This window comes from Saccopteryx leptura, chromosome 4, assembly GCF_036850995.1.
Source record: "Saccopteryx leptura isolate mSacLep1 chromosome 4, mSacLep1_pri_phased_curated, whole genome shotgun sequence".
Lineage (NCBI taxonomy): Eukaryota > Metazoa > Chordata > Mammalia > Chiroptera > Emballonuridae > Saccopteryx > Saccopteryx leptura.
The window spans coordinates 138,900,942-138,927,617 of NC_089506.1; the positions used below are offsets into that span (position 1 = coordinate 138,900,942).

General features: G+C 38.6%; 1 protein-coding gene across 1 annotated transcript in view; it reads right to left on the reverse strand.

Annotated features, from left to right (window-relative positions):
• Window positions 1-290: 290 nt before the first annotated feature.
• The window catches only part of HAPLN1 (hyaluronan and proteoglycan link protein 1), a 78,527-nt gene continuing 52,141 nt past the window's right edge, over window positions 291-26,676 (reverse strand). The window contains exons 3-5 of the mRNA XM_066383770.1: window positions 10,399-10,770; window positions 4,257-4,559; window positions 291-2,116 (exon numbers count right to left, since the gene is read on the reverse strand). Coding sequence (XP_066239867.1) covers window positions 1,827-2,116; window positions 4,257-4,559; window positions 10,399-10,770 — 965 coding nt within the window. The 3' untranslated portion in view covers window positions 291-1,826. The remainder of the gene's footprint in view (window positions 2,117-4,256; window positions 4,560-10,398; window positions 10,771-26,676) is intronic.

Below are 26,676 nucleotides of genomic sequence, written 5' to 3' on the forward strand. Positions count from 1 at the left end.
ATCTATTTGTATCGGCAATGTTTGAGTTAAAACTCACAATCTCTTTGGATTCATATTTGTAATTTTATAGAATTTGCCTATTTGACTTAATGTAAAAATGTGCATGCATACATTGTCAATTTTTAATATTACAGCATCTGAAAATTTCCAGTTATGCTTTTGATAAAAGAAGTGATCTACTTTTATTTACAATTTTTGTTTGATAATGTATGAATATAGTTATGGTTTTATGGACTTCCAATTGTTCTATACCTTCCACACATGTAACTCTATATTTAGAGAGTAAATTTATTAGATTATTACAGAGCTTTAAATGCAACCACAATCAATTCAGGAAACAGATTTATTTACTCATGTTCATGGGAAGAAAATCTACATAAAAACATTCATGAAAGCATACCAGCTATGTCATACTCGGATTATTATTCTAAATCCCACTTATTAGAACTCATTGTGAAACAATAGGAAACCACAATATGTAATTTGAATAAAAATATTGGTCCCTGTGGTGTCTCAATAATCATAAAAATATAGGAAAGCAGAGCTTTATTTAAGACTGAAGTTGCTAATGGTAAGTTGTTTTTCTGAAGCTAGCCTTACCCTTTCACTTACAGCCCTGAAGATTTTAATGTAAACTCTTTGATGACAGTTTAGTGTTTTATTCATGCCTAATGGTGACCAGCAAGGAGAGTGACATCACCAACCACATTTTCTCATGGAGGAAGGTTTAAAACTGCGTTGTTGACTTTCCCCAACCACAGGCACAGCTGGGCTTTCCACTGTGTATACAAATAGGAAAAAGAAGAATTGTGAGAGTTGGGTCCTTATTTCTTGGTTAGGAAAGTGTGTAGTTATTCATTCCTTTTATGATTAAAATTTTAATGTAATGTAAATAAGAAAGAATATTAAATAGTTTCGTTATTTTTTAGGACAATAACATTTCATAGGCTAACATAAAATCAAGCTGCTAAATTTTACAATTTTCCTGTCCAGCAGTTTATCTATATAACTGCCCTGAGTAGATGCTAAATGCTCCTTAGCCAACGGCCCTTAGAATTTAAATATAACTTAGTAAAGCTACTCAAAAGATAAGACAATTCTTCCTAAGCATATGTAATTTTAATTAGAATGTAGGAGTCTCTCACTGGTTAAATATTATCTTCTTATTTAAATTTCATACTTTATATAAATGGGGATTTTAAGGATTTTTAACTGTACTTGTTATTAAGCACTGGAGTCCATATGATTTTTATTTTGGTCAAAAAGGCAGAATTTTAAAGAGTAAAATATTCTATTGGAGACTTGAAATTTTAACTTTTAGAAAAGTATAGATTATTCCCTTGTGAAACTGAGTTTTGTGCAACTTCTCAGAATCTCAGTTTATGTAAAGAAGCCTGTATTTCAAACCTGTTGCCCTAATTTGTTTAATGTAGTGCATTTCAAAATTGTACAAATATGTAAAATTTGTGCTTGTGGAAGCTGCTGCTCCGAGTAGCTTTACTTTCCTTCATTCAATCCTAGCAACCCTCAAGTTATTGCATGCCCCGTTCATGAAACGATACTTCATTGGGATGATGTAGCCTAAACAGTTTGGCTCTAAAGCCTCCTTGTGTAGCGCTTCCCTTAAAATTATATTAATTTATAATATATATTGAATGATAGCTTTACAAAACAAATTAATGGATTGATCTTTATGAAAATGACTCTTTACAGTAAGTAAAAAAGGGGTTATCACAGTTTTGGTAACTTGCATGAGTTCATATTGAAAAAAAAAAACTTTTCACATGTTCTTAATGACTTTAAACTTGAGTGCTCTAGGGGCACACTCAGTTGTATGCTCTGAAGCAGTAGACACCATACAGCTTATGCTTTTTATCTGGGAACCCCACGAAGCGCACGGCAGCCTCGGTAGGACTGCAGCGCCTTCTTGGCCTAGAGATAGGGTAGCGGACACTGCCGTCAGCCAGCCAGCCTGCGTCGCAGCGGTCATATCCCAGCAGTTTCCAGGCAGCGAATATCTGACCCACTTTCGCAATCTGAGCACCATCTTTGAGACAAGCTTGCACCGCTTCATCAAAGGTCAGCTTGGTGGGGTGGATCAGGTAGTAAAAGCGGCCTGCGGAGAGAAGGAAAGAGGTCAATGGGTCCGTGTGTGACTGAGCCACTCAGAGGTGGAAGGATCCCAGACAGAAGGAAGTGGTTTTCAGTGAAGGGGATATGGAGCAACGTCTTTCAAGTCTTTGGAACATAGGATCCTCAATCAAATGGAGTGCCCCTAAATCGCTCTCCATTCAACGAGTTTCTTTTCTTGCCCCTTTAATACATGTTCAGACATGCCCTTTTATAGCTTTAAAAAAGGAAAGGGAAATGGCAGATGCAGTTTCTGTTAGCTAATTAGCGACTAAAAGGGCCCTTCTGTAGCACAAGGGAAGACAGAATTCCATGTTAAAAGCAAGAGCTATTTAAATTCTAGTGTAGCAAGACTGAACCCCAGCACAAGTTTCTGGAGAGGCAAAATTTGAATGTGAAAGGATCAAAAAACATTCCTGACATAAAAGTCCACTTTAAAAAAATCAAAAGCCCTCAGTCTTTTCATTGCAGGTATCAGTAAGACATTATTCTTACTCAAAGACTACAGTATGAAAATGCAAAAAAACAAAAAATACAGGAAGTCACTTGCCATAAATATACTGGCTCAGAATGTGGACCTGGTTTGTTCGCTCACTAGCAAAGAGCATGAATTTTTTTTTTCAGCCATCGTCTGTGTGAACCTGATACCCAACTGGTTTTTGTTTTTGTGTTTTTGTTTTTTTTTTTAATTTTACAAGAAAGAGCAAGTTAGCCTCACTCACTTATTGACTGGTGTTAATTATTGAGATTCCTTCAGTATGTATTAACTAATTATCCATAAAATATGTAAAATATGACATCAACTGACTGAAGTGAAACACGTTAGTTGAAGATTTTTCTCAGACTTTGTTTCAGGTAGAATGAAATCACTCTCTTATCTGACTATACAATGTAAAGTTACATCTCCCTACCCCTCATTAAATATAGACTATTGAAGTATAAATTAATGCTTGCCAGTTCGTTCTAGACTACGGAGATGTGATTTGGAGAAAAGGTAGAGGTTACTGGAGCACTGGCTGGAGGGTGAGTTTTATCGTCTACACCAGAGGTTGGCAAAATACAACACGAGTCAAATAAAGTTTTATGAAAACATCCCCAGGGTGGGGGGGGGCAAAGGAGTTATATTCAGTGGGACACTTGAATCCATATAAACACAATAAATAAAAAATAAAAAAATGTAAAAAGAAGTAAAAAAAAAAAAAAAGAAAACATCCCCATCCCCATCCATTTAACATGTCTACATGCTTTTGTGTTGCCATGTACAAGTGACATTGATTGAGTAGTTGCAAAAGTGACCCACAAAGCAAAAAATAATACTGTCTGGCTTTTTACAGAAAGTTTGTTACTCCCTGACCTCTTGCTATTGTTTCTAAAGCATGTCACCAGGGAACTAGAATATAAATGATGGGACCAAGGTTTGTTTCATGAGGGTGTGACCTGTTTGGGTACACGTGGCCTCATGACTGGTTTAATGCTCTGCTGTCACTATCCGAAACTTCTTGAATTTCTCTTAAAAAAAATCTCAATCATTTCTGAACAAAGAACCAATATTTTCACTTTGCACTAGGCCCTACATGTAGCTGGTTCTAGAAGGAGCAAGGTAAGGTTGGGAGTTACGTTGAATGCAAAGAATCAGTCTACATTGGGGCAGACTGGGCCTCTTTCTTTTTGCTTTCACCTCCAGTGTCATCTCTACTTAGTTTTCTTGCAAAGCTCTCTTCTTCCTGAGCTTTGCTGATCATTTATGAATATAAGGAATTATAATTTAATGAAGGGTAACATGACACAGAAGACACTCTTACTGCAACTGGAAGAGCTGTATCCTAGGAGAACACACAGTGGCAGCACCATCATCGGCAATAAGAAACAGACCCCAGACAACATCACAGCTTAAACTATTTCATAATAACAATCAGATGCAATAAAATCCAAGAAGAGTGAAAATATACACTTCTACTTGACTACTGTGGATATTTAAAAAAATTATGACATCATAGAACTTTCTACATCTTTTCAAACTGAAGCAATTCTCCAAAGCTTTGATCTTATCCATTTAAGTAGATAAGATTGCAAGTCAAGTGTAGTGTCATAGCAGAGGAAAGAAGGCAGTATGGTTAATATCTTACCATTGTAGTTGGATGTAAAACAAAATACATCATATCTGCTTTTATCTTTGTCCCAAAACCCGTAGTTCCTGACACCGGGCACGGTGTTCTGGCCTCCACACGGCTCCCTTGGCTTGGTAATGGGGTACTGCACTGAGCCATCGCTGAGCCAGCCAGCGTTGCACCAGTCCAGCCCACCCCGCCAGGCATCGTACAGCTGATCAAAGGAGGCAATCACAGCATCTTGGTCCAGACAAGCCTGCTGTGCCTCGTGAAAATTGAGATTATAGCGCCCAAGTCGTGGAAAGTAAGGGAATACCACACCTGTCCAAATGAGAAAGCATAGATCATTAGTGGCACAAAAACTAACGACTAGAACAAATCAACTTGATTGGTGAAAAACATGATAAGATCTCCACCAGATGAAGTAGTTATTTTTGGACAACTTGCAATGATTTCTCATGGACCCTTGCCCCTTGGAACAACCGGTCAGCTCTTAGAATGTCACAGTTTGCTATTTGGTTTGTTAACTTCAGTGATTTACCTTAAGAATTCAACTTGAGCCTTGAAATTCTCCTTTCTGAAATGATTCACCTGCAGATTCTATTTTCCAGATAGCCCTCCTTGAGAATTACCACTTTCTACTGGTTACTCCCCCTAACAATGTATTCCCGAGCTCCCTCTGCCTGGGAAAAAGTAAATATTGAATATTAAGCCTGATAGAGGATGTAGGTATGTACAGGTTGCTCTTAGAGAGAAGGTATTTATCAAAATTCCCAAAAACTTTTTAGTAATTATTCTTATATAATTAGTAATTCATTTTATATTGTCTTTTAAGTGTATAAACAGACATGCAAATGTAGATACATATTTTCTTTTACATGTGCTAGAAGCAGCGGTTCATTGGGACTTGGACATGAGCTGCAAAGTATAGAATGGTTACAACAATTCCAGTGCCATAAGGACTTTTCCTGGATATGGACTTTTCCTGGACTCCTGCTCCCTGTGACAGCTCCTAACAGACTGAACTGTGGTTGGGTTGCATTTTTCAGGAATTTGGCATGGTGATGGGGCCAACTTGGACTTGGTGAACATGTTAAGGACACTACTCTCTTATGGATTCTTGCTGTATTGGCCAAGAGTTTGCTTAAAGGCTTTTAATCACTGTAAAAAAAAAAATAGAAGACTGGATAAAGAAGATGGGGCACATATACACCATGGTATACTATTCAGCTAGAAGAAATGATGACATCGGATCACTTACAGAAGAATGGTGGAATCTTGATAACATTATGTGGAGTGAAATAAGTGAATCAGAAAAAAAAACAAGAACTGCAGGATTCCATACATTGGTGGGACATAAAAATGAGACTAAGAGACATGGACAGGAGTGTGGTGGTTACGGGGGTGGTTACGAGGGGTACAAAGAAAACTGGATAGAGGGTGACGGAGGACGATTTCTCTTTGGGTGATGGGTATGCAACAGAACTAAATGACAAGATAACCTGGAAATGTTTTCTTTGAATATATGTACCCTGATTTATTGATGTCACCCCATTAAAATAAAAATTTATTTATAAAAAACAAACAAACAAACAAACAAAAAAACTTGCAGGCATTCCCTTAGGAGGCTTCTGATTTGTAGAAATCCTGAAAGTGAAAACCTAATTAAACTGTCTTATTTCATCTTAATAAATCCATTCTTTACAGTGAAAACCTTTGTAAAAAACATCATGTCTCTCTTGTTTCTATTTTTACCATTGCCCTTAATCATATGTTCTCTGTCCTTAAACAGTGCAACTAAAATAAATGCATTATTTAAATATATTTATTACTATTTTTCAGTTTCCATATTCATATATTGCAATCCAAACCAAAACTAAACTTTTTTTTTTTTTTTTTTTTTTTTTTCCCTTCCCCGCCCGCCTTAATCCAAAACTAAACTTTTAAAAGCATTTTCATTATAAGTAGAAAAAACAAAAACCTTCCTGATGCTTGTCCTATCTATATCAGGTAGGCACAGAATAGAGATCTATTGATTAAGTTAATGCCAAAGAATTAAATATTTTAAAGGGCAAAACCTTTAACAATGTAAATGGTGTGACTTGGCACTTGGGTTTGCCTGGGAAGACACAATGATTTTCCAAAATTATTTTTTTCAGTTAAATAATTGTGGGAGGTGATTGAGCTGTCTCACAACTTTCTGCACAGATTCCTTAAAGGATAAGGATTACATAAGAAAGCAAAGTTGTATCATTTGCTGGACTTTAAGAAGGACTAGTGTATCAAAATGTCTCCTCAAAATTGCTAAATGACACAGTCCATTTAGTGTGATTCTTCAAGTCCTTACCTTGGACTTTTTGAATATAACTAGAAATTAATATTTTAGCATGTGGAATACAAAAAATTATCCCATTGACAGTAATTTGGTGAATTATATCACATGTGCTACTTTTTGAGACTGCAGACCCATTGAAGATGAATGTACAATTCACTAATAGTGTAACCAGTACATAGGAAATGTTTTCTGTAATAAGTTGTCCTGGAAGACTACAAAAAGGACGTTCAATAGCCTAGATCAAGTCGCGTCCACCAAAGGTCTTGGCGGGACACGTTTGTCTCTCTAGGGCAGTCCAGCTGGCACTGTCCACTACAGGCAGAGATCCAAGAAGGCTTCCTGATCTCACCCTGCCTTCTCAGGTTCTTGGCTGAAGGATCTGTAAGCTGAGTCAGAGCCAAAAGGGGAAGGAAAAGACTCTCCGGGTTGCCCCCGGCCCCTGCGGCGATGATGGCGGAAGCTGGAGAAGGCTCTATCTAAGAAGGCTAGGCCCAGGCCTCCAGCTAAGAGCCCCGTCAGGGAAGGACTGCCACAGCGCTCCCTGCGCCCTCGCGCCTTCCATCCTCACTCCTCAGCACCCCCACGAATGCCGCTGTAAAGGAAAAGACTTCATTTATCCAATAGAGATTTCTTGGCAGTTGCCCATCAAATGAGAGAAATCTCAAAGCACCTCAATGTGGAAAGAGAAAAAAGCCATGTGGGTTGAATTCCATTTCTTAAATGGCTCAAGATAGTAACTGTAGAGAATGTAGAATATTTTAACTTATAATTTGAACACCAAGACAATCTTTCAGGTTTAAATTCACTGCAGTGTATTTAGAAGACTTGCATAGTCATGAGGAAATTTTTTCTTTGGTGATTTGTCCTTGATGAATCATTGAATGTTACCGAAATACTATTCAGTTCTGAAATCCAGTGTAATCTATTTTTGTGTTCCTTTTGAATTTAACATAATTTCAAGCAACTATTTCTTAAAGTCAAAATGAAACCTTCTATTAAATTTTACTAATTTTCAATTGTAAGAATAAGTGATCAACTTACCGTTTTATTAATTTAAAAGATTTACATGAATTTTAATTAATGATTGAAGATGCTGAAAAGACACACTCCAAGTACATCAAGGTAATTTCTATGTTTTACTCAGAATTTTAAAAGCTTTACTATATCGGGCACATCTAGTGCATGCATTTCAACGATCAGATGTTTCTTACAAACAGGGGCATTGCTGGAACTGCATGTTTATTAGCATTTATTTATTTACTTATTTTACTTCCAGCTTGTTAAGATTTCAACATCTGGCCCTGGCCGGTTGGCTCAGCGGTAGAGCGTCGGCCTGGCGTGCCGGGGACCCGGGTTTGATTTCCGGCCAGGGCATAAAGGAGAGGAGAAGCGCCCATTTGCTTCTCCACCCCCCCTTCCTTCCTCTCTGTCTCTCTCTTCCCCTCCCGCAGCCAAGGCTCCATTGGAGCAAAGATGGCCCGGGCGCTGGGGATGGCTCCTTGGCCTCTGCCCCAGGCGCTAGAGTGGCTCTGGTCGGGAGGGGCAGAGCATCGCCCCCTGGTGGGCAGAGCAGCGCCCCTGGTGGGCGTGCCGGGTGGATCCCGGTTGGGTGCATGCAGGAGTCTGTCTGACTGTCTCTCCCCGTTTCCAACTTCAGAAAAATACAAAAAAAAAAAAAGATTTCAACATCTAAGACTATGACTGCAGAAGCCTCCTTGGCTCTGTGAAAGAATGTGCAATTCTTACAGCTGAACTCTGAGCAAAGGGTGATTGCTTTCATCCAGCACTTAAAAAATAGAAAATGTTAAACTTTCATGGAAGAAAAGAAGGGTGTGCAGTTATTTTCCAAGTATAATTATTTTATACTTATATGTCAAAATATAATGGAAAGTTCTTTACTTTTCCATAGAGGTCTGGTAAGCATCACTACAAAGGGGATTAATAAAAACAATGCAACACATGGAAATGAATAATATCAAATGATGTCAGTAGTTTCATCAGCCGAAATATGTTTTGAAAACACATTCTTTAAGATTTATAAGTGCACAGTCTAATTCATCCTAGCTGTTTGCAAATATCAATTGGTTAGACATATGTCAGCTTTTCATACCATGGTACATTTACTAACTAAAGTAAATTTAATTAACTCCCAAAGTACATATTTTAGTAATTAAAAAGGCAGAGATCATGCAGCATAGTTTTACTTTCTTCTCTAAGTCTTTCTCAGTGCCTAGCAGTGCTGTGTACATATCTGAATTTATTTTTCTATTTCTGAAAGTTCTCAAACAATATTTTTGTGTATTTGGTTTCAATTTCACCAATGTTCCTGGATATTAATTTGAATTAAAAAACCTGAAAGCACAAGGTGGCATGAATCAGGAGCCAAGAACTACAGCTATGAGAGATGAGAAGGTCATAAAAATGCATTTTATGACATTGTGTAATTTATTAGATAGGTAGAGCTAATAAATCGCCAGACATGTGGTAGGGTTCTATGGGATTCAGAGGTCAAATCTTCAGTGATGGCGGAGTGGACCAAACACAGATGTTTTCCAAAGGCACAAACCCATTATAGATTGTGAAAGGGTCTTTTAGTAAACACACACTTATGGTTTACATGCATAGGGATAGGATTTTATCCATGAAGCCAAAAGTCATCCTCCAGTGTAAAGAAACTCTGAAAGTAATGAATATGAGAAGTTCTGAAATATGTGAAAAACCATGGAGAAGAGTTTCCCTACTGATGGGGTGTTTAGCAGGTGGGCTTTGGGAAGAGAGGACACAGGATGACAAGGACATTTTTTATTGTTTAGCTTTCTATACATTTTGGTTTTTGAACCTATGGAATGTATTACATATAAAAGAAATAAAATTTCCCCCCAAATGCCTTGAATCTTTGTTATTCAATGTCTCAGAGACTCTTGACCGTTAAAAAATTACTTCTTGGCCCTGGCCGGTTGGCTCAGTGGTAGAGCGTTGGCCTGGCGTGCAGAAGTCCGGGGTTTGATTCCTGGCCAGGGCACACAGGAGAAGCGCCCATCTGCTTCTCCACCCCTCCCCCTCTCCTTCCTCTCTGTCTCTCTCTTCCCCTCCCGCAGCAGAGGCTCCATTGGAGCAAAGATGGCCCGGGCGCTGGGGATGGCTCCTTGGCCTCTGCCCCAGGTGCTAGAGTGGTTCTGGTCGCAACAGAGCGACGCCCGGGAGGGGCAGAGCATCGCCCCCTGGTGGGCGTGCCGGGTGGATCCCGGTCGGGTGCATGCGAGAGTCTGTCTGACTGTCTCTCCCCGCTTCCAGCTTCAGAAAAATACAAAAAAAAAAAAATTACTTCTTTACATGAATAGTTAAATAAATCTGGAGGTTACCTGTTTGTTAAATTAAGTTTTCACAGTTATATAACAGAATACAATTACATGTACTTTAGTTCACAGATGTCCTTCAAAAAAATTTGACATTATTTTGAAAGTGAGATAATTTTAGAAGTATAACAAAAGTATAAAATCTAAATCTCTCAATAACCCTGTGATAAGTTGTAAATTTTGAATAGCATAAGGGAGTGTATGACTATTGTTAATTCAGTTTCACTGCACATTTCTCCTACTTTCAAATAGCTTTAGTTTTGCACTAACCATTGTGTGTAAGTTTCAAATATGAAAGCTGAGATCATGGACAGACTACAAAATACAAAAGAGAAGAAAGCCATGCTATTCATTGACCTTTGGTTTTGTACATCATCACTATAGTAATCATGAGACATTACTCATCATGAAAACAAAAAGATGTAATTAATTAAAATTTCTAAATTTGACATGATTAATAGATACTTACCTTGTAAATCTAGTGCTACCACAGCAGTATCATCTTCTAACCCTTCAATCACCTCACACTTATATTTCCCGTAATCCTCCAGCGTGAGGTCTGTGATCACCAGAGAAGCATCGTTCTCACTGCCTCCTTTCAGAAACACTCGACCCTGGAAACCTCCATAGGCTTTCTTGTGGTATCCCATGGAAACAAAAACATCTACTTCCTTGAGGTAATCTGAAGTTAGCTTGGTCCACTTAATTCGGATTTTGTGGGTTCCTGAGCCAAATGCTGTAGGGTCTCGAAAAAATTTACATGGCAGTGTGACATTGCCACCTCTATGTGAGAACACCTTGGCTTGTTCTGCTTCCACAAGTAGATGGGGGCCATTTTCTGCTATAATGAAAAAGAAAGGAAAAACAAATAAAAAAAGAAAAGAAAGAGAGAAAAAGTTAATATGCTTTTAGTCATTTATATGAAATGAATATGCTACCTAGGCAGGGTATCTGATGAACAATAACACTGAGTGATGACCTTCTCTGCATTGTTGGACAGTAGTCTCCTCTGAGCCACGTAGAAAGGTATCTCTAATGTTTAAAGGGCATCTATAAAGTAGCCATGCCTTTTAAACCATTGAAAAAAAAGGAAGGATGTGTACTATAATCATTAAGAAATACTGGATATAAAATTCCATAGTTATATAAAGTTTGATGATTTCATGATAAATTTTAAACACATGCTGTAGATGGCTTTTCTAGTCTATGTGGATCATTACCAGCTAGAAGCAGCGGTCATTGGGACTTGGACATGAGCTGCAAAGTATAGAATTGTGACAACAATTCCAGTGCCATGCGGACTTTTCTTGGAGGTGGACTTGTCCTGGACTCCTGCTCCTTGTGACAGCTCCTAACAGGCTGAACTGGGGTTGGGTTGCATTTGTAGGGATTTGGCATGGTGTTTGGGCCAACTTGGACTTGGTGAACATGTTAAGGACACTACTCTTTTATGGATTCTTGCTGTATTGGCCAAGAGTTTGCTTAAAGGCTTTAATCACTGTAAAAAAAAATAGAATACTGGATAAAGAAGATGTGGCACATATACACCATGGTATACTATTCAGCCATAAGAAATGATGACATCGGATCACTTACAACAAAATGGTGGGATCTTGATAACATTATACGGAGTAAAATAGGTAAATCAGAAAAAAAATAAGAACTGCAGGATTTAATACATTGGTGGGACATAGAAACGAGACTAAGAGACATGGACGAGAGAGTGGTGGTTACGGGGAGCGAGGGGAGGGAAGGAGGGAGAGGGGGAGGGGCACAAAGAAAACTAGATAGAAGGTGACGGAGGACAATCTGACTTTGGGTGATGGGTATGCAACAGAACTGAATGACAAGATAACCTGGACATGTTTTCTTTGAATATATGTACCCTGATTTGTTGATGTCACCCTATTAAAATTAATAAAAATTTATTTATATAAAAATAAAAAAACAATTTTTACATTTAAATATCAAAAATGTAGAAAGAGGACCAAGAGAATGACAAAGTACCACGACTATTTCAACAATATAAATCAAAAACTCTGTAGGTAAACTTTTCTCTTTCTAGGTGAGAAAAACACAATAAATCAGTATTTTATTTATGGAAAAAGTATAAAACAACATGGTTAACTTTTATTATACTTCTGGCCAAAGAATTTAAAATAGCTTCACATTTATGGCCTCTATTCAAATATACACCTGGGATTAAAATGTCATTCTGGAGCATTTTAAGCAACATGTATATATTTTATTTATTTATTTTATTTTTTTAAGTGGGAGGAGGGGAGATAAGACAGACAGACTCCCACATTTGCCCTGATGGGGATCCACCTGGCAATCCCATCTGGTGCCGATGCTTGAATCAACCAAGTTATCCTCAGCACCTGAGGTCAACACTCGAACCATTGGAGTCACTGGCTGCAAGACGGGAAGAGTGAGAGAAGGGGGAGAGGAAGGTGAAGAGAAGCAGATGGTCGCTTCTCATGTGTGCCCTGACCAGGGATTGAACTTGGGACATCCACATGCTGGCTCTAACCACTGAGAAAACTAGCCAGGGCCATTTTACTTTCAGAAAAAGCTAGACATCACAAAGGCATTTTTAGTGAATGCTTTATAACAAACACCTCCAGATTTTAAAAGCTATTCCTCAAAACTGGAATGTTAGAAGTGTATCCAAAGTTATACTTATTTTCTGATTAACCAAGTAATTACATCTTTATTCCCGTAAAGCTGTTTCTAGTCCCTCTCTTTTTGTTTCCTGCTATTTCTTATTAAACAGTTATCTTATCACATCCACCTTTCTTTTCCTTGTCCTTTTGTTTCTTCTTCCCTCCTCCAAGGACTTCATTACTTTCCAGAGAGTACCGCAGTGTTCCTAGCATGCCAAGTCAGCAGGGCTGCTGTTCTGTAGAGAGCCAGCTGTTACTATCAGATCTGAGCTTTCTCTGGGGTTTCCCCTGTGATCTAACTGGCTTCTGACCTTGACAAGGTCTCTTGAGGATGTGCAAGATTTGAAAATCAGAAAGTGGTGTAAGAACTCTGGGACACACACAGTTTCTTATCTATCCACAGCTTCCAAAGGCTGCTCAAATTGCCTTTCATGTAGCCTGTCCTGCCTGAGGCAGGTAGGTACTGAGTACACCTGGCCGTGAATCATTTCAGATACACAAGACAGCATGAAGAGTAGCGACTCACTTCCAGCAGATCTCGAAATTTAGTTATTTAATACACAGGGCTTTAATTTTAAAATAAAAAGTGTACAACAATAGATATAGTGGTCCTATTTTATAATCTAGAAATCAGAATTATGTAATATTAAAAAATAAACATAATTTCATGTATGAAAGCCTCAATTTTCAGAAACAGAAAAGTTTAACAAAGCCAACAATCTCCCTTCTTTGAATAGATTACAAAAGTGAAAGAATATAATGGATTAATTAAAATGAATCCAGCCCATTAAGCATTTCCTTTAGATTCTGTTTTTTTTTAAATCTTCTTATATAGAGGTACTAAGATGTAGGAAATGAAAAGTAACTCTACCTGACCAGGTGGTGTTACTTTTGATAGAGTGTTGGCCTGGGATGCTGAGGTCCCAAGTTTAAAACCCTAAGTTCTTCGGCTTGAGTGTGGACTCACCAGCTTGAGCACAGGGTCGCCCCATTTTAAATGTGGGGTCTGCTGGCTTGAGCCCAAGTTGCTGGCTTGAGCAAGGTATCACTGGCTCAACTGGAGCCACCCTCCCCCCCCAGTCAAGGCACATATGAGAAAACAATCAATAAACAACTAAGGTGCAAAAACTATGAGTTGATGCTTCTCATCTCTCTCCTTCCTGTCTCTCTCACTTAAAAAAAAAATCTATTTAACTCTATCCTATACAAAATGTTCCTCCTACATTTTACCTGATGAGTGCATCCAAGTTCTAGCTAAATATCTCTAATGTCATCTTTCTGGTAAGAGGAGAAGGAGCTGTTAACTAAGTTTTTTCAGTTACACCTGAAGACCATAGGGAACATCTATCCCCAGACCCCTTGGAGGACACCTGGGAGCTGGGCCTTGTGCTGCTGGGACTTGAGTTTAGACATGACACAGAGTTACAAGAGGTTGCAGTTTCATGATGTTTTCATGCTTTTTAAAGTCAAAGCTAAGGCCCAAATGCACTGAAATAGTAGGTATTATAGTATTAGGAACAAGGGTTTTGATGGGCTACAGACCTTGTTCTAACTTCACCTCCTTAATTTACTAGCTCTGTAGCCTCGAGCAAGCTGTGCAACCTCTAAACCCCAATTTTGTTATATGAATTAAAAGTAGTCATATCTACTTTATACAGTTGACCTAATAGACACATAAAACACTTAAAAATAAAGGCTGACCCAAAGTAAGGGTCCACTAACTGCTAACTCTTCCCACTGAATAGATTTTCCACAGTATTTCTCAAATATGATACTGCCTGATAATGAGCATAATTTTGGTGTACACTAACTTTCTATAGTTTCATTTACTTCTAAAGGTTTGAGTCATGTGGGGTAGAAAGTACATAAAATGCCACCTGTGTTATACAGGAAACTTGGAAATTATTGTGCGGTTTAGTATAATCATAAGGTGTTCCAGAATGAATACAAGATCTGAGTGTTTTCTCAGACCAATGGAACAGAATAGAAAGTCCAGAAATAAAACCACATATATATAGTCAAATAATTTTTGATAAAGGGGCCAACAACACACAATGGAGAAAAGAAAGCCTCTTCAATAAATGGTGCTGGGAAAACTGGAAAGCCACATGCAAAAGAATGAAACTGGACTACAGTCTCTCCCCCTGTACAAAAATTAACTCAAAATGGATCAAAGATCTAAACATAAGACCTGAAACAATTAAGTACATAGAAGAAGACATAGGTACTCAACTCAGGGACCTGGGTTTTAAAGAGCATTTTATGAATTTGACTCCAATGGCAAGAGAAGTGAAGGCAAAAATTAATGAATGGGACTACATCAGACTAAGAAGTTTTTGCTCAGCAAGAGAAACTGATAACAAAATAAACAGAAAGCCAACTAAATGGGAAATGATTTTTTCAAACGACAGCTCAGATAAGGGCCTAATATCCAAAATATACAAAGAACTCATAAAACTCAACAACAAACAAACAAACAATCCAATAAAAAAATGGGAAGAGGATATGAATAGACACTTCTCCCAGGAAGAAATACAAATGGCCAACAGATATATGAAAAGATGCTCATCTTCTTTAGCTATTAGAGAAATGCAAATCAAAACGGCAATGAGATACCACCTCACACCTGTTCGATTAGCTGTTATTAGCAAGTCAGGTAACAGCAAATGTTGGAGAGGCTGTGGAGAAAAAGGAACCCTCATACACTGTTGGTGGGAATGTAAAGTAGTACAACCATTATGGAAGAAAGTATGGTGGTTCCTCAAAAAACTGAAAATAGAACTACCTTATGACCCAGCAATCCCTCTACTGGGTATATATCCCAAAAACTCAGAAACATTGATACGTAAAGACACATGCAGCCCCATGTTTATTGCAGCATTGTTCACAGTGGCCAGGACATGGAAACAACCAAAAAGCCCATCAATAGATGACTGGATAAAGAAGATGTGGCACATATACACTATGGAATACTACTCAGCCATAAGAAATGATGACATCGGAACATTTACAGCAAAATGGTGGGATCTTGATAACATGATACGAAGCGAAATAAGTAAATCAGAAAAAAACAGGAACTGTATTATTCCATACGTAGGTGGGATATAATAGTGAAACTAAGAGACATTTATAAGAGTGTGGTGGTTACGGGGGGGGGGAGGGGGGAATGGGAGAGGGATAGGGGGTGGGGAGGGGCACAAAGAAAACAAGATAGAAGGTGACAGAGGACAATCTGACTTTGGGTGGTGGGTATGCAACATAATTGAACGACAAGATAACCTGGACTTGTTATCTTTGAATATATGTATCCTGATTTATTGATGTCACCCCATTAAAAAAATAAAATTATATATAAAAAAAAAAAAAAAAAAAAAAAAAAAAAAAAAAAAAAAGATCTGAGTGTTTTATAAATTAAAGAGTTAAAGCAAAGATCAAAACTCTTATGCAAAGGACTGAGTCTTCTAATTCTTTTCTGTGGTTAACTGTAAATCATCTTGTAGTGTTTTAGAAGTGTAAGAGCCTTATTTTTTTTAGGTACTATTTACTTTTACCCAAACACTGTGAGTAGATGATGACTTACATGGTAAGATACTGAGAACTGAGTAGATACAAACAAATCCACTGGGTTTCCCCCAAATAATGTTTCTAACCTACCAGAGCATATAAATTTCTACCATTTTTGTTTTTATTCTGAGAGGGACTGGGTGTTGAGGTAATTGGTGCCAGAAGTGCCTGAATGAATTTCTAAGAACCCTAAGAAAGATGTGTAACATGTAACACATTGAGTGACTGAGAGCCATTATGTTTATAACCTCTACCATGGCATGTTAAGAATACTGCATTCTGCCTGACCTGTGGTAGCACAGTGGATAAAGCATCAACCTGGCATGCTGAGGTCACAAAACCCTGGGCTTGCCTAGTCAAGGTACCTATGAGAAACAACTACTACAGAGTTGATGCTTCCTGCTCCTACCCTTCTTTCTCTCTCTGTCTCTCTCCTCTCTCTCTAAAATCAACAAATGAAACATTAAAAAGAAAAAGAATACTGAAGCCTGACCTGAGGTGGTGCAGTGGATAAAGTGTTGACCTGGAACACTGAGGTCGCTGGCTCGAAAACCTGGGATTGCTCGGTCAAAATACATATAGGAGTGTATACTTCCTGTCCCCTTCTCTCTCTCTCTTTCTCTCTTTCTCCTTTCTAAAAATGAATAAATTTTTTTTTTATTTAAAAAAGAATATTCTATTTTGTCAGTTTGCTTGTTTTTAAAAGATCCACAGTGCAGATTGTAGAGCGTTGAGCATTGATGGGTGTGGCCAGTTGCACAACAGATGAGATGTAGGCATGGGCACTGGCCAGTGAGTGAGCCAGGAGCTCTGGGTCCCACTGCAGGCTCTCTCAGAGCTCAGCTATCTGAGTGACAGGTCTATGTCATGTGAACACTGAGTTTAAGATTCGATTAGGCTCACTATGGCAGGTTGTCATGATAAGGATCAACCAGGAAACACACTAGACTGGAGAGGAAGAGAGAAGGCACAGAGAGCAGAAAAAGGAACTGAATGTGCTAGTGACAAACTCTGTGCTGTCTTGCCTAGAGGGAGTCTTGAATCTGATCACTGAATGCAAAAACCTGGATTGGTTTGAAATTTATGTTTAAATCAAGACCGTTTGATCAACATGCAGTTACAAAGCAAAAGAATGCAAAAGGTAAAAATAAACCTTGATAATCAAAATGAGTATTGCTTGTTTTACTTTTTTTAAGTAAAATATAAACAAATAAAACTGAGCATATATATATGTTCATGGGGGGATTGAATTTTTTAAAGTCTAATTTTTAAATTACAGAAATTTAATATTTCTATTAGTGAGTTTCAATGACAGTGACTTGAAATATTTGATGCCCTTCAAAGACCACAGTTGTCTCCAGGGGAAACAGCAGGTCCTTGTTATTATTTTAATAATTCTGTTGTGAAATCCAGAGGACACTGTTTAATTTCATCAAATTATAAAAGCAATAGCATGACCAAATAACTGATCTTTGTATTGCTATATAATTTAGGTGAAGTCTTTTAAACAATAGAACAAAAGTAATCAATTGCAGAAGAACAATTTAGGAATATGTTATTGGACTATTACCTATTATTTTTAGTTCTATTAAAAATGTATATGTATTTGACCATTAACTTGCCAAAAAACATACAGGTAACAGAAAAGAGAAGGTGCTACAGATCAAAGTTTTTTTCTCAAAATAAATTGTGGATTGCCCTGGCCGGTTGGCTCAGCGGTAGAGCGTCGGCCTGGCATGTGGGGGACCCGGGTTCGATTCCCGGCCAGGGCACATAGGAGAAGCACCCATTTGCTTCTCCACCCCCTCCCCCTCCTTCCTCTCTGTCTCTCTCTTCCCCTCCCGCAGCCAAGGCTCCATTGGAGCAAAGATGGCCCGGGCGCTGGGGATGGCTCCTTGGCCTCTGCCTCAGGCGCTAGAGTGGCTCTGGTCGCGGCAGAGCGACGCCCCAGAGGGGCAGAGCATCGCCCCTGGTGGGCGTGCCGGGTGGATCCCTGTCGGGCGCATGCGGGAGTCTGTCTGACTGTCTCTCCCCGTTTCCAGCTTCAGAAAAATACAAAATAAATAAATAAATAAATAAATAAATAAATAAATAATGGATTGTGCAAATAACCAGTTTTGATTGGTTACTTTCTCACTGGCAACCTACAGACTTTTGGACTTCCTAGACCAATAAAACATAAAAACAAAAACAAAAAAATTGAGAAATTTAATATGGCTAAATTAAGGTACTAAACTAAGACATTAAAAATATTACCCTCAGCTACCATTATTTGAATTTTTTTATCATAGTAAAATATACATAACATACAGTTTGCCTTTTAACCCTTCTCAAGTGTACAATTCAATGGCATTAATTATTTTCACCATGTTGGGCAGCCACCACCACTATCTATTTCCAAAACTTTTCAAACAGAAAGCTAATGTCTCCCTGACATTTCAAACTGGTAGGTAGTGACTAAACTGTCAGCTCCTTGATGAGTCATTTGAAAAAATTCCACAGGTTTTAAAAATAGTTTCTTATTTTTGTGACATCTGTTATCACTATGGTGGGTTTAGAAGACGAACATTTTGAAAGCTGTTACTTTCATTAGAGTAGTTAAACCTGCCCAAGGGTTAGAAGCCAAGATGGATTTGTACCCTTACTCTGTGCTTGTCATAGTCTACTGAAAAGTCACTGTCTCCCTCTCCAGGACTTGTTCATTTTGTTTCTCTAAAAGTGACATGTGCGTGGCATGCATTAGTGTCTGAGACAACACGGACTAGTGCTGCCTACAGCCTGTGCTTAGCTATAACAGTAACTGTGGATACCTGTTATTTGCTTTTATATAGCTCTATATAAAAGCAATAGATAATTGCTTTTATAGACAATTATAGAGCTCTAAGATCAAAACACTATGGCCTGACCAGGCAGTGGCACAGTGGATAGAGTGTCAGCCTGAGACACTGAAGCCCAGGTTCGAAACCCTGAGGTCCCAGCCTGAGTGCAGGCTCATCCAGCTTGAGTACGGGCTCACCAGCTTGAGCACGGGGTCTCTGGCTTGAGCGTGGGATCACAGACATAACCTTAAGGTCACTGGCTTGAGCCCAAGGTTGCTGGCTTGAGCAAGGGGTCGCTGGCTAAACTGGAGCCCCTGGTTAAGGCATATATGAGAAAGCAATCAATGAATAACAAAGGTGCCACAACAATGAGTTAATGCTTCTCATCTCTCTCTCTTCCTGTCTGTCTGTCTCTGTCTATCTGTCTCACTAAAAAATATAAATGAAGAGAAACTAAATAAAATAAAATGAAAACACTATAAAATTAAATACATATATTAAAAAGAATATTTAGAACAGAATGCATAATTTAGACATTGTTTCATTTTACTTTACACATTACATATTTGAGTAGGATAAAATATTTAGAAAAAATATGGGGTACTTTACTCATTAAATTTTAACTGTTTAGAATTACTTTGGATTGGAATGAATCTAACTTTTCCTGAAGTTGCTCCTCTGGGGCAGAAGCTCCAACTTTTGGTTCTGATTTTATTGTGTCTAGTCAGCTCTGCATCAGGAAATTTTACAAGGGTCCTCTTCTCAGTCCTCGTTGCCCGGTGTCCCTAGCCCCACTCAGTTTTTACTGTCCTTTTGGACAGCTGACTACTTTTAATTTGTAGGAGTCAGAGCTTTAGTTTCTTTCCCAGATAGTCCTGAACGTGAGGGACTCTGAGCCTCTGAGACTCAGTGCCTCAGGAAGGGTGCACCCTGCAGTGGGCGGGAGAGGAGCTTTAATGAGCACCTGTTAACCTCTGCCTCCTGCTGCTTGATTTGAGTTTGAAACCTTTTTTGCATTTGTCCCTAGACCATCTTTGCTTTTATCTGAAGTTCAAACTCTGCCCTAAAAGTTGGTGGTGTTTCACACCATTTGTGTAAATTCAAAAGAAATAGGTATATATGCATAAACTATATCTGAAAGGATTTATAAGAAACACAAGGAACTAATGACCTTGGGAGCCTGTAGAAAGGTGAGGTAGATGCTTGAGTAGAGCAGTGTTTTTCAACCAGTGTGCCGCGGCACACTAGTGTGCCGTGAGACATGGTCAGGTGTGCCATGGGGAAATTAAACATTATTCCCCAAACTATGGCCCGGCCCATGTGCCGGATATGGCCCGCGGAGGCTATTTATCCGGCCTGCCGCCAGCCGCCTCCATCCGAACATAGACATTCCCCTCACAATCCCTCCAGCTATCAGCAACAGGAAGAGTGGAGGCACAGGGAACACTCACTGACCAATCACCTTCTAGGATTCATCCCGACCACTAGTGATGAACCAATAGTAGGCCGCCTCTCATCCATACCCAGGAAGGTTCCCGCGCGGGCTGCTGAGCACTTGTCATTGTGTGGCTGCTACTCCTCCCCATGGTCTTGATTTCTAATCCTGGTCAGGACTGGAGGTAAATGTTGCCACCACTAGATAAAGCCTGAGCCTCAGCTGGTTATGTCTATCCTGATGGTATAGATATTTGACCTTTTTTTTTTAAAAAAAAGGACCCCACAGAGGGTGATATACAATGCATCACAATGTTATCTAACTTTAAAGCTAAAGTTTGCTGATCTTCCTTTGGTCAGTTTTTGGTTATCTGTTGCCAAGGAGTTCCCCATTCTGGCCAACAAAGCTATTTTGACATTGCTCTCGTTTTCAACCACATATCTATGTGAGCTGAGCTTCCCAAGCTTGACTGCGATAAAAACTAAAAACAGAGAGAGACTGAGAACTGTTGAGGAAGAGCTTCGTGTGTGTCTTTCTACCATTCCTGCCAGGATATCCCTTTTGTGTTCATCAAAACAGGCCCAGGTTTCATACTAAGTGAGTATAAATACATTTAGAAACTATATTATTAACTGTATGTATAATATGTACTGTGTTAGAGTGTCATTTTGTGTCATTTTGGTAGGTGGTGTGCCCCAGGATTTTGTAAATGTAAAAAATGTGCCGCGGCTCAAAAAAGGTTGAAAATCACTGGAGTAGAGGAATCTTGGGCGATTTTTACTGTGTATATTTACATATTTTTAAACTTTTGAAACATGTGAATGTATCACCAATGCACAAACTAAATGTAAGTGGTATGAAAATAAATAGTTGAGGGATTTTAACTAACAGGTAAATAAAACAAAAATTCTTATCTAGAGTATCTCTGGAAAAGATACTAAGAAGCTGGTAGCCAAGATTGCAATATATTGTTATAATTGAAGAATTATATTTTTTTGCAAAATGTCTATTCCTCTGTTAATATAAATGCTATCTTTAAACATGTCTTTAAAACATGAAAAATTTATCTCATATCCTCTATTCCTTAAAGATACTGATGTGAAATGTCCTGACTGTTGTCTAGTTTCGAAATATAAAGGAAAAGCTCAATGCTGAAAACAGGATAAATGATGATTGCTCTTTGCTGTAAAGGGCTCATTGTTTTCTACCATCTGTGACCCTGGCCTTTTGGTCCCACTGCCGTCAAGAATTTACTCTCTTCATCAACCCACCTCCTACCTCTACAACCTCTCTAACTATTGTACAGTCTTTGTGCCCTGCTATTTCCTAACAATCTATAGCCGATCCAAATTGTCTAGAATTGTGTTTTTACAATTCCTTTAAATGGCATATGTCCTTTCTGTCAAGACCTGCCTCATCTGACCTGATGTACCATGAAGCATCCTCTTAGGTATTGATCACATCCATCTTAAACTAAATTGTTTCTCTAATGTGAAACTACTCAACACCAATATGTTAGTATTGCTTTGGATGATGTTGAGCATGAATGTGTACCATGTTATTGTTGCATCCAGTTTTCAGAGTCAAAGATAAGGGATAAATGCTGTCACTATCAGAGCCTAAATGTTGATCTATGGCAATATTTAAAACAATTGTTTCCTTCAGGGCAGTGGCACTTTCTCTCCCCAAAGGACAGTTTAGAGTAGACAAACCTTTTGCAATATAAAGCTGACAAAAGGTGAGCTTCTCTGCTTTAAATGTGCATCAAGAGTCCCCTCGGCCCTGGCCGGTTGGCTCAGTGGTAGAGCATCAGCCTGGCGTGCAGGAGTCCCGGGTTCGATTCCCGGCCAGGGCACACAGGAAAAGCGCCCATCTGCTTCTCCACCCCTCCCCCTCTTCTTCCTCTCTATCTCTCTCTTCCCCTCCCACAGCCAAGGCTCCACTGGAGCAAAAAGTTGGCCCGAGTGCTGAGGATGGCTCCATGGTCTCTGCATCAGGTGCTAGAATGGCTCTGGTTGCAACAGAGCAACGCCCCAGATGGGCAGAGCATTGCCCCCTGGTGGGCTTGCCGGGTGGATCCCAGTTGGGTGCATGTGGGAGTCTGACTGCCTCCCCATTTCCAACTTCAGAAAAAAAAAAAGTCCCCTAATAGCTCTCATGTGGTCAAATGAACACAGTTTAATAAAAATCATTGTTTTCAGATGTAACCTGAAACTCTGTTAATATCCTAAAAATATTCTCTCTTTTCTTAATTCTCTTTTCTCATCCTTTCCTACCAGAAGTATGATGAGTTTAGCTCTGTTCTGCTGATTAAGTTCTTTGTGGGTTTTTATCTTTCCACAATCATTATTATTTTATTTGTTTTTTCAACCGTGTGTATTCACTGATTAAGTAAATGCTCTATGCCCTTTACATTGTGTCACTTAACCTCTCTGTGCCTCAGTTTCCTCATCAACAAAATAGAATTAAGTCACCTTCCCAGGGTCCTGGTGAGAACTTCTCCCTGCGGGACATACCACGAGTATCTAGGAAAGCTGGCTCTTACTGACAAGTGGGGACTTGCGTTAAAGTGGGCCAGGTATGCAACAGCTTCTCTCTCCTCCATTGCCTTTCTTCCTGTGCTCCTTAGAGACAGTGTCTCAAAACCACTGGTTCCTGAGAGATTCACCGCTCATCAACTTTTGATGATTCTCTTAATCCATTGGTTCTTACCAGGACAAGAGTGCATTTCAGGACTACCACCTGAGAAACCTTTACAAATTCTTATCTGTATCTATACAATCTAACTTCTTTCCACCCCCTTCTCCATTTCCTTGGGGTTTCCAGACAGTCATCATTTGGGGGTGGGGGGGAATGCACTTATTCACAGCTGAACTCCACTCCCACCTCACTTCTGTCCTCTAACTCCTCTGAAGAATCACCATGGTGGCCTGTAGAAGAAGTTTCTTCAAGGTTTGAACCCAATGTGTTGTTTTTTTCATAGTGATTTGGTTTCTTTCTGGAACATAATGATATTAATTGAATGGGGGCCCATTTACTCATTGCTTCACTTAAACGGTTCTAAGGAAAGGCACAGATGGGGTTGTGTGGCTCCTGTGGGAGTTAGGAGCACAAGAATTGGCCTGCCTGAGTTTGAATCTCAGTTTTATCATGTAACAACCTTATCACCTGAGGCAACCTACTGAACCTTGGTCAACTTCAGTGAGGACAGCCACCCTTACACAGCATTGTGGGTGAGCTAAATGAGTGACACAGGTAATGTACTTTCTAGTGCGCATCACAGGTAGTAATATTTACATATTAACATTATTACCACTGATAAATCCAACACAACTGGTCCTAGAACTAGAGATTATCTGACTATTGTTGTCAACTCAGAGTTGTCTGCTTTGGTTAATAATTTTCAGAATTTAAATTTAAGTATGTTATATAAGATTTATGGATAAAGAAATAGATTTAATTCTTATTTTAGACTTAAAATAAAGCTAATTGGGTTATAATAGTTATAGAGATATTAAGGAATGCATTACAGAAAAATAAACTGGAAAATAAACTTTGAACATTTAACTAATATGGTGAATGACATTCTTAATGTAATATGCTTCGCAGGACTTTCACTGTAATGCAGGCTTGTTTCAAAAGGCATGGGGAAACCAAAACATTCTCATGAGTCATTCTTCTTCATTAGGCTGTAATTAGCCACATAGTCCTTAATTACTGGAAATGTCTTTATGTGGTAGGAATAAATCTCCAATCTATTTGTCTCCACTCAGACCACTTCCACTTTGTGGTAAAGTATTAGGTCAAGTTATCTGTAATCTGCAGAGAGGAACCTATTAGTTTTATACACTGATATAGTTAATGCCTTCACTTGGTATGAAAAATGTCAAAATAACACTGCCACAGAATCAATCCTGGAGGTAAAAGAGATCTTGTGATTCTTTATTTAATAAACCATCATGAATTGATAGTGTTCCATAGTGTTCAATGTGCCAAGTATTAAGTTTAGTGCTGAAACAAAATGTAAAGAAAGCCAAACATGGGTGCCCAGGTGGGCAAGGCTGAGGCGGAGGGAGAACCGCGGTCCTGAGAAAAGGGAGTGGGAACTACAGCAGGGACCAGAGCCGCTGGTGCTGTCCAATGAGAACGCAGGCTGAAAATCGCACATCTTTGAGTTTTTCAACAGACACTAGAAAGGCAGATTTTAATGCAAAAGTCCTCTATTTAAAAATGTTTTCATATATGGTGACGGAAAATGATTTGACTTTGGGTGACACAACATAATTGACAGTTCAAATGCTATAGAAAAATTTACCTGAAACCTTTTTACTGTTATTGATCAGTGTCACCCTGTTAAATGTTTGCAACTAACTTAGATTTTGAAAAAAATGACATGAAAATATAAATAGCCATACATCAGTGCAAAGGAGTCCAACTTGGGAAGTGTTTGCATCTGGGAACCGATGCACCCTCCTCTCACCTTTTCCTCACTGGCTGGGCTGAGGGTCTCCGTCTCTCTGACCAGGGCCAGCTCCCTGCCTCTGTTTGCATTTCCTTCCTTCTCACATGGTATCTTCTAGTCCCATGGCTATAAATATGACTTATGTGTTGATGATTCCAAAACTTTCTAGGAGTACACTCTTTCCTGAACATCAAACCTAGTAAATCCAACTAACTGCTGGTCAAATAATGGATGTCAAATGGATTGCTTGAGTCCTCCCTCTCCAGCCCAAATCTGTTCTCTCAATTTTCCTCAATGTAGTTTATGCCTCCATCATCCATGCATTTGTGTAAGCCAAAATCTAGGAGGGATGTTTTGTGTATCTTTTCCCCTAATCTGCACATCCAAGTACTGCTACCTCTACCACCATTTTTCTTTTTTCAAACTGGTTCATCTTCATCTGCTACAATCCTAGTCGACTCCACCATGATTTCTCAGCTAAACTACCTCAAAACCCTCCTGAAAGGTCTCCTCATCTTTACTGTCTCGGCCTACCATAATCTACTATTCACATGGGCCTTTGTAGACATAAATCATAGTATATCACCCCCTTGCTCAAAACTTCTAACCCATTTTCTAGTGCATTTAGAATAAAATCTGAATTCTAGACCAAATTCAAAGCATTATGGTTTCACTCCTCTTTGCTCGTCTAGTCTTATCTTAAACCACTCCCTCTCCACTGCTAGGCTGCAGTTCCTTCAGTTTCCTTGTGGTTTGCAAACACCATATATTCCCCGTCTCAGAAAATTTGAAATTCTCACTGAATGAATTTCTCCCAAGAATGCTCTGTCCCTGGTTTACAATGTGACTGGCTTCTCCTCACTATTCAGATCTCATTTAGGCTTGTCCCTCAGCCCTAGCTTGGGACTCTCTTACAGTGGTTCTTTTCCCCCCTTTAACATGTATATTTATTTTTATATGTTCATTGATTTTAATTTATTTAATTACACGTGCAGGCCAAATAAATAGTTCTAAGAGGCTAGAGTTCAAGAAGCTTGGTTTTGGAGCATACTTTGACTTTAATATATTTTGGGCAGCCTATAAAAACTGTTACTTTATTTATCTTTTAAAATAAGGTATTCTGTTTACATGGAAACATCTTAATGAAGTATTTGCCATCTAATCAGTATTTTAAGCTAAATTAAGACCCTTTGTTAATTATTGTGAGATAAAGACAAAGCAAAGTTTGGAAGACATTAAAATTAATTATAATAAGACTTTGGAGATTTAAAATCTGTCAACTTATGAAAAAGTAAGAATTGTTCATAACATTATGCTGGGGAAGAAAACTAAAAATTTACCTGTTTATTCTTAAAAAAACAGGAAATAACTTGCGTGAAAGTATGCATTATTTTTTCTGGCAACGTTATAAGTTGCAGATCATCATTAAGCCATTGTGAAAAAAATGTAGTCATATAATAAAATAAGAAATTTATCTGTTAAGTATTATAATTTATAAATAAACCTAGCTATCTTTAATGTAAATCTTTCATTTCACCTGTGCTTTAACTACTGTTCAGTAACTCTGGGACAATAGACAAACATCACTTCAGGCAAAGCAAGGAGACAGACAAGCACTACTACAAACAGAATCATCTAGAAGTGGAAATCTCACTTCAAAAATATGTTTTCAATGGTGTTTTTAAACTTATAATCACTCCTTAGAAACAAACTAACATTCTCTATTATTGTCACCTCCTTCATCTAATCTATACACTTGACTCTAGGGATGCTCCTTGTTCTAACATGCTTTATTAATTTT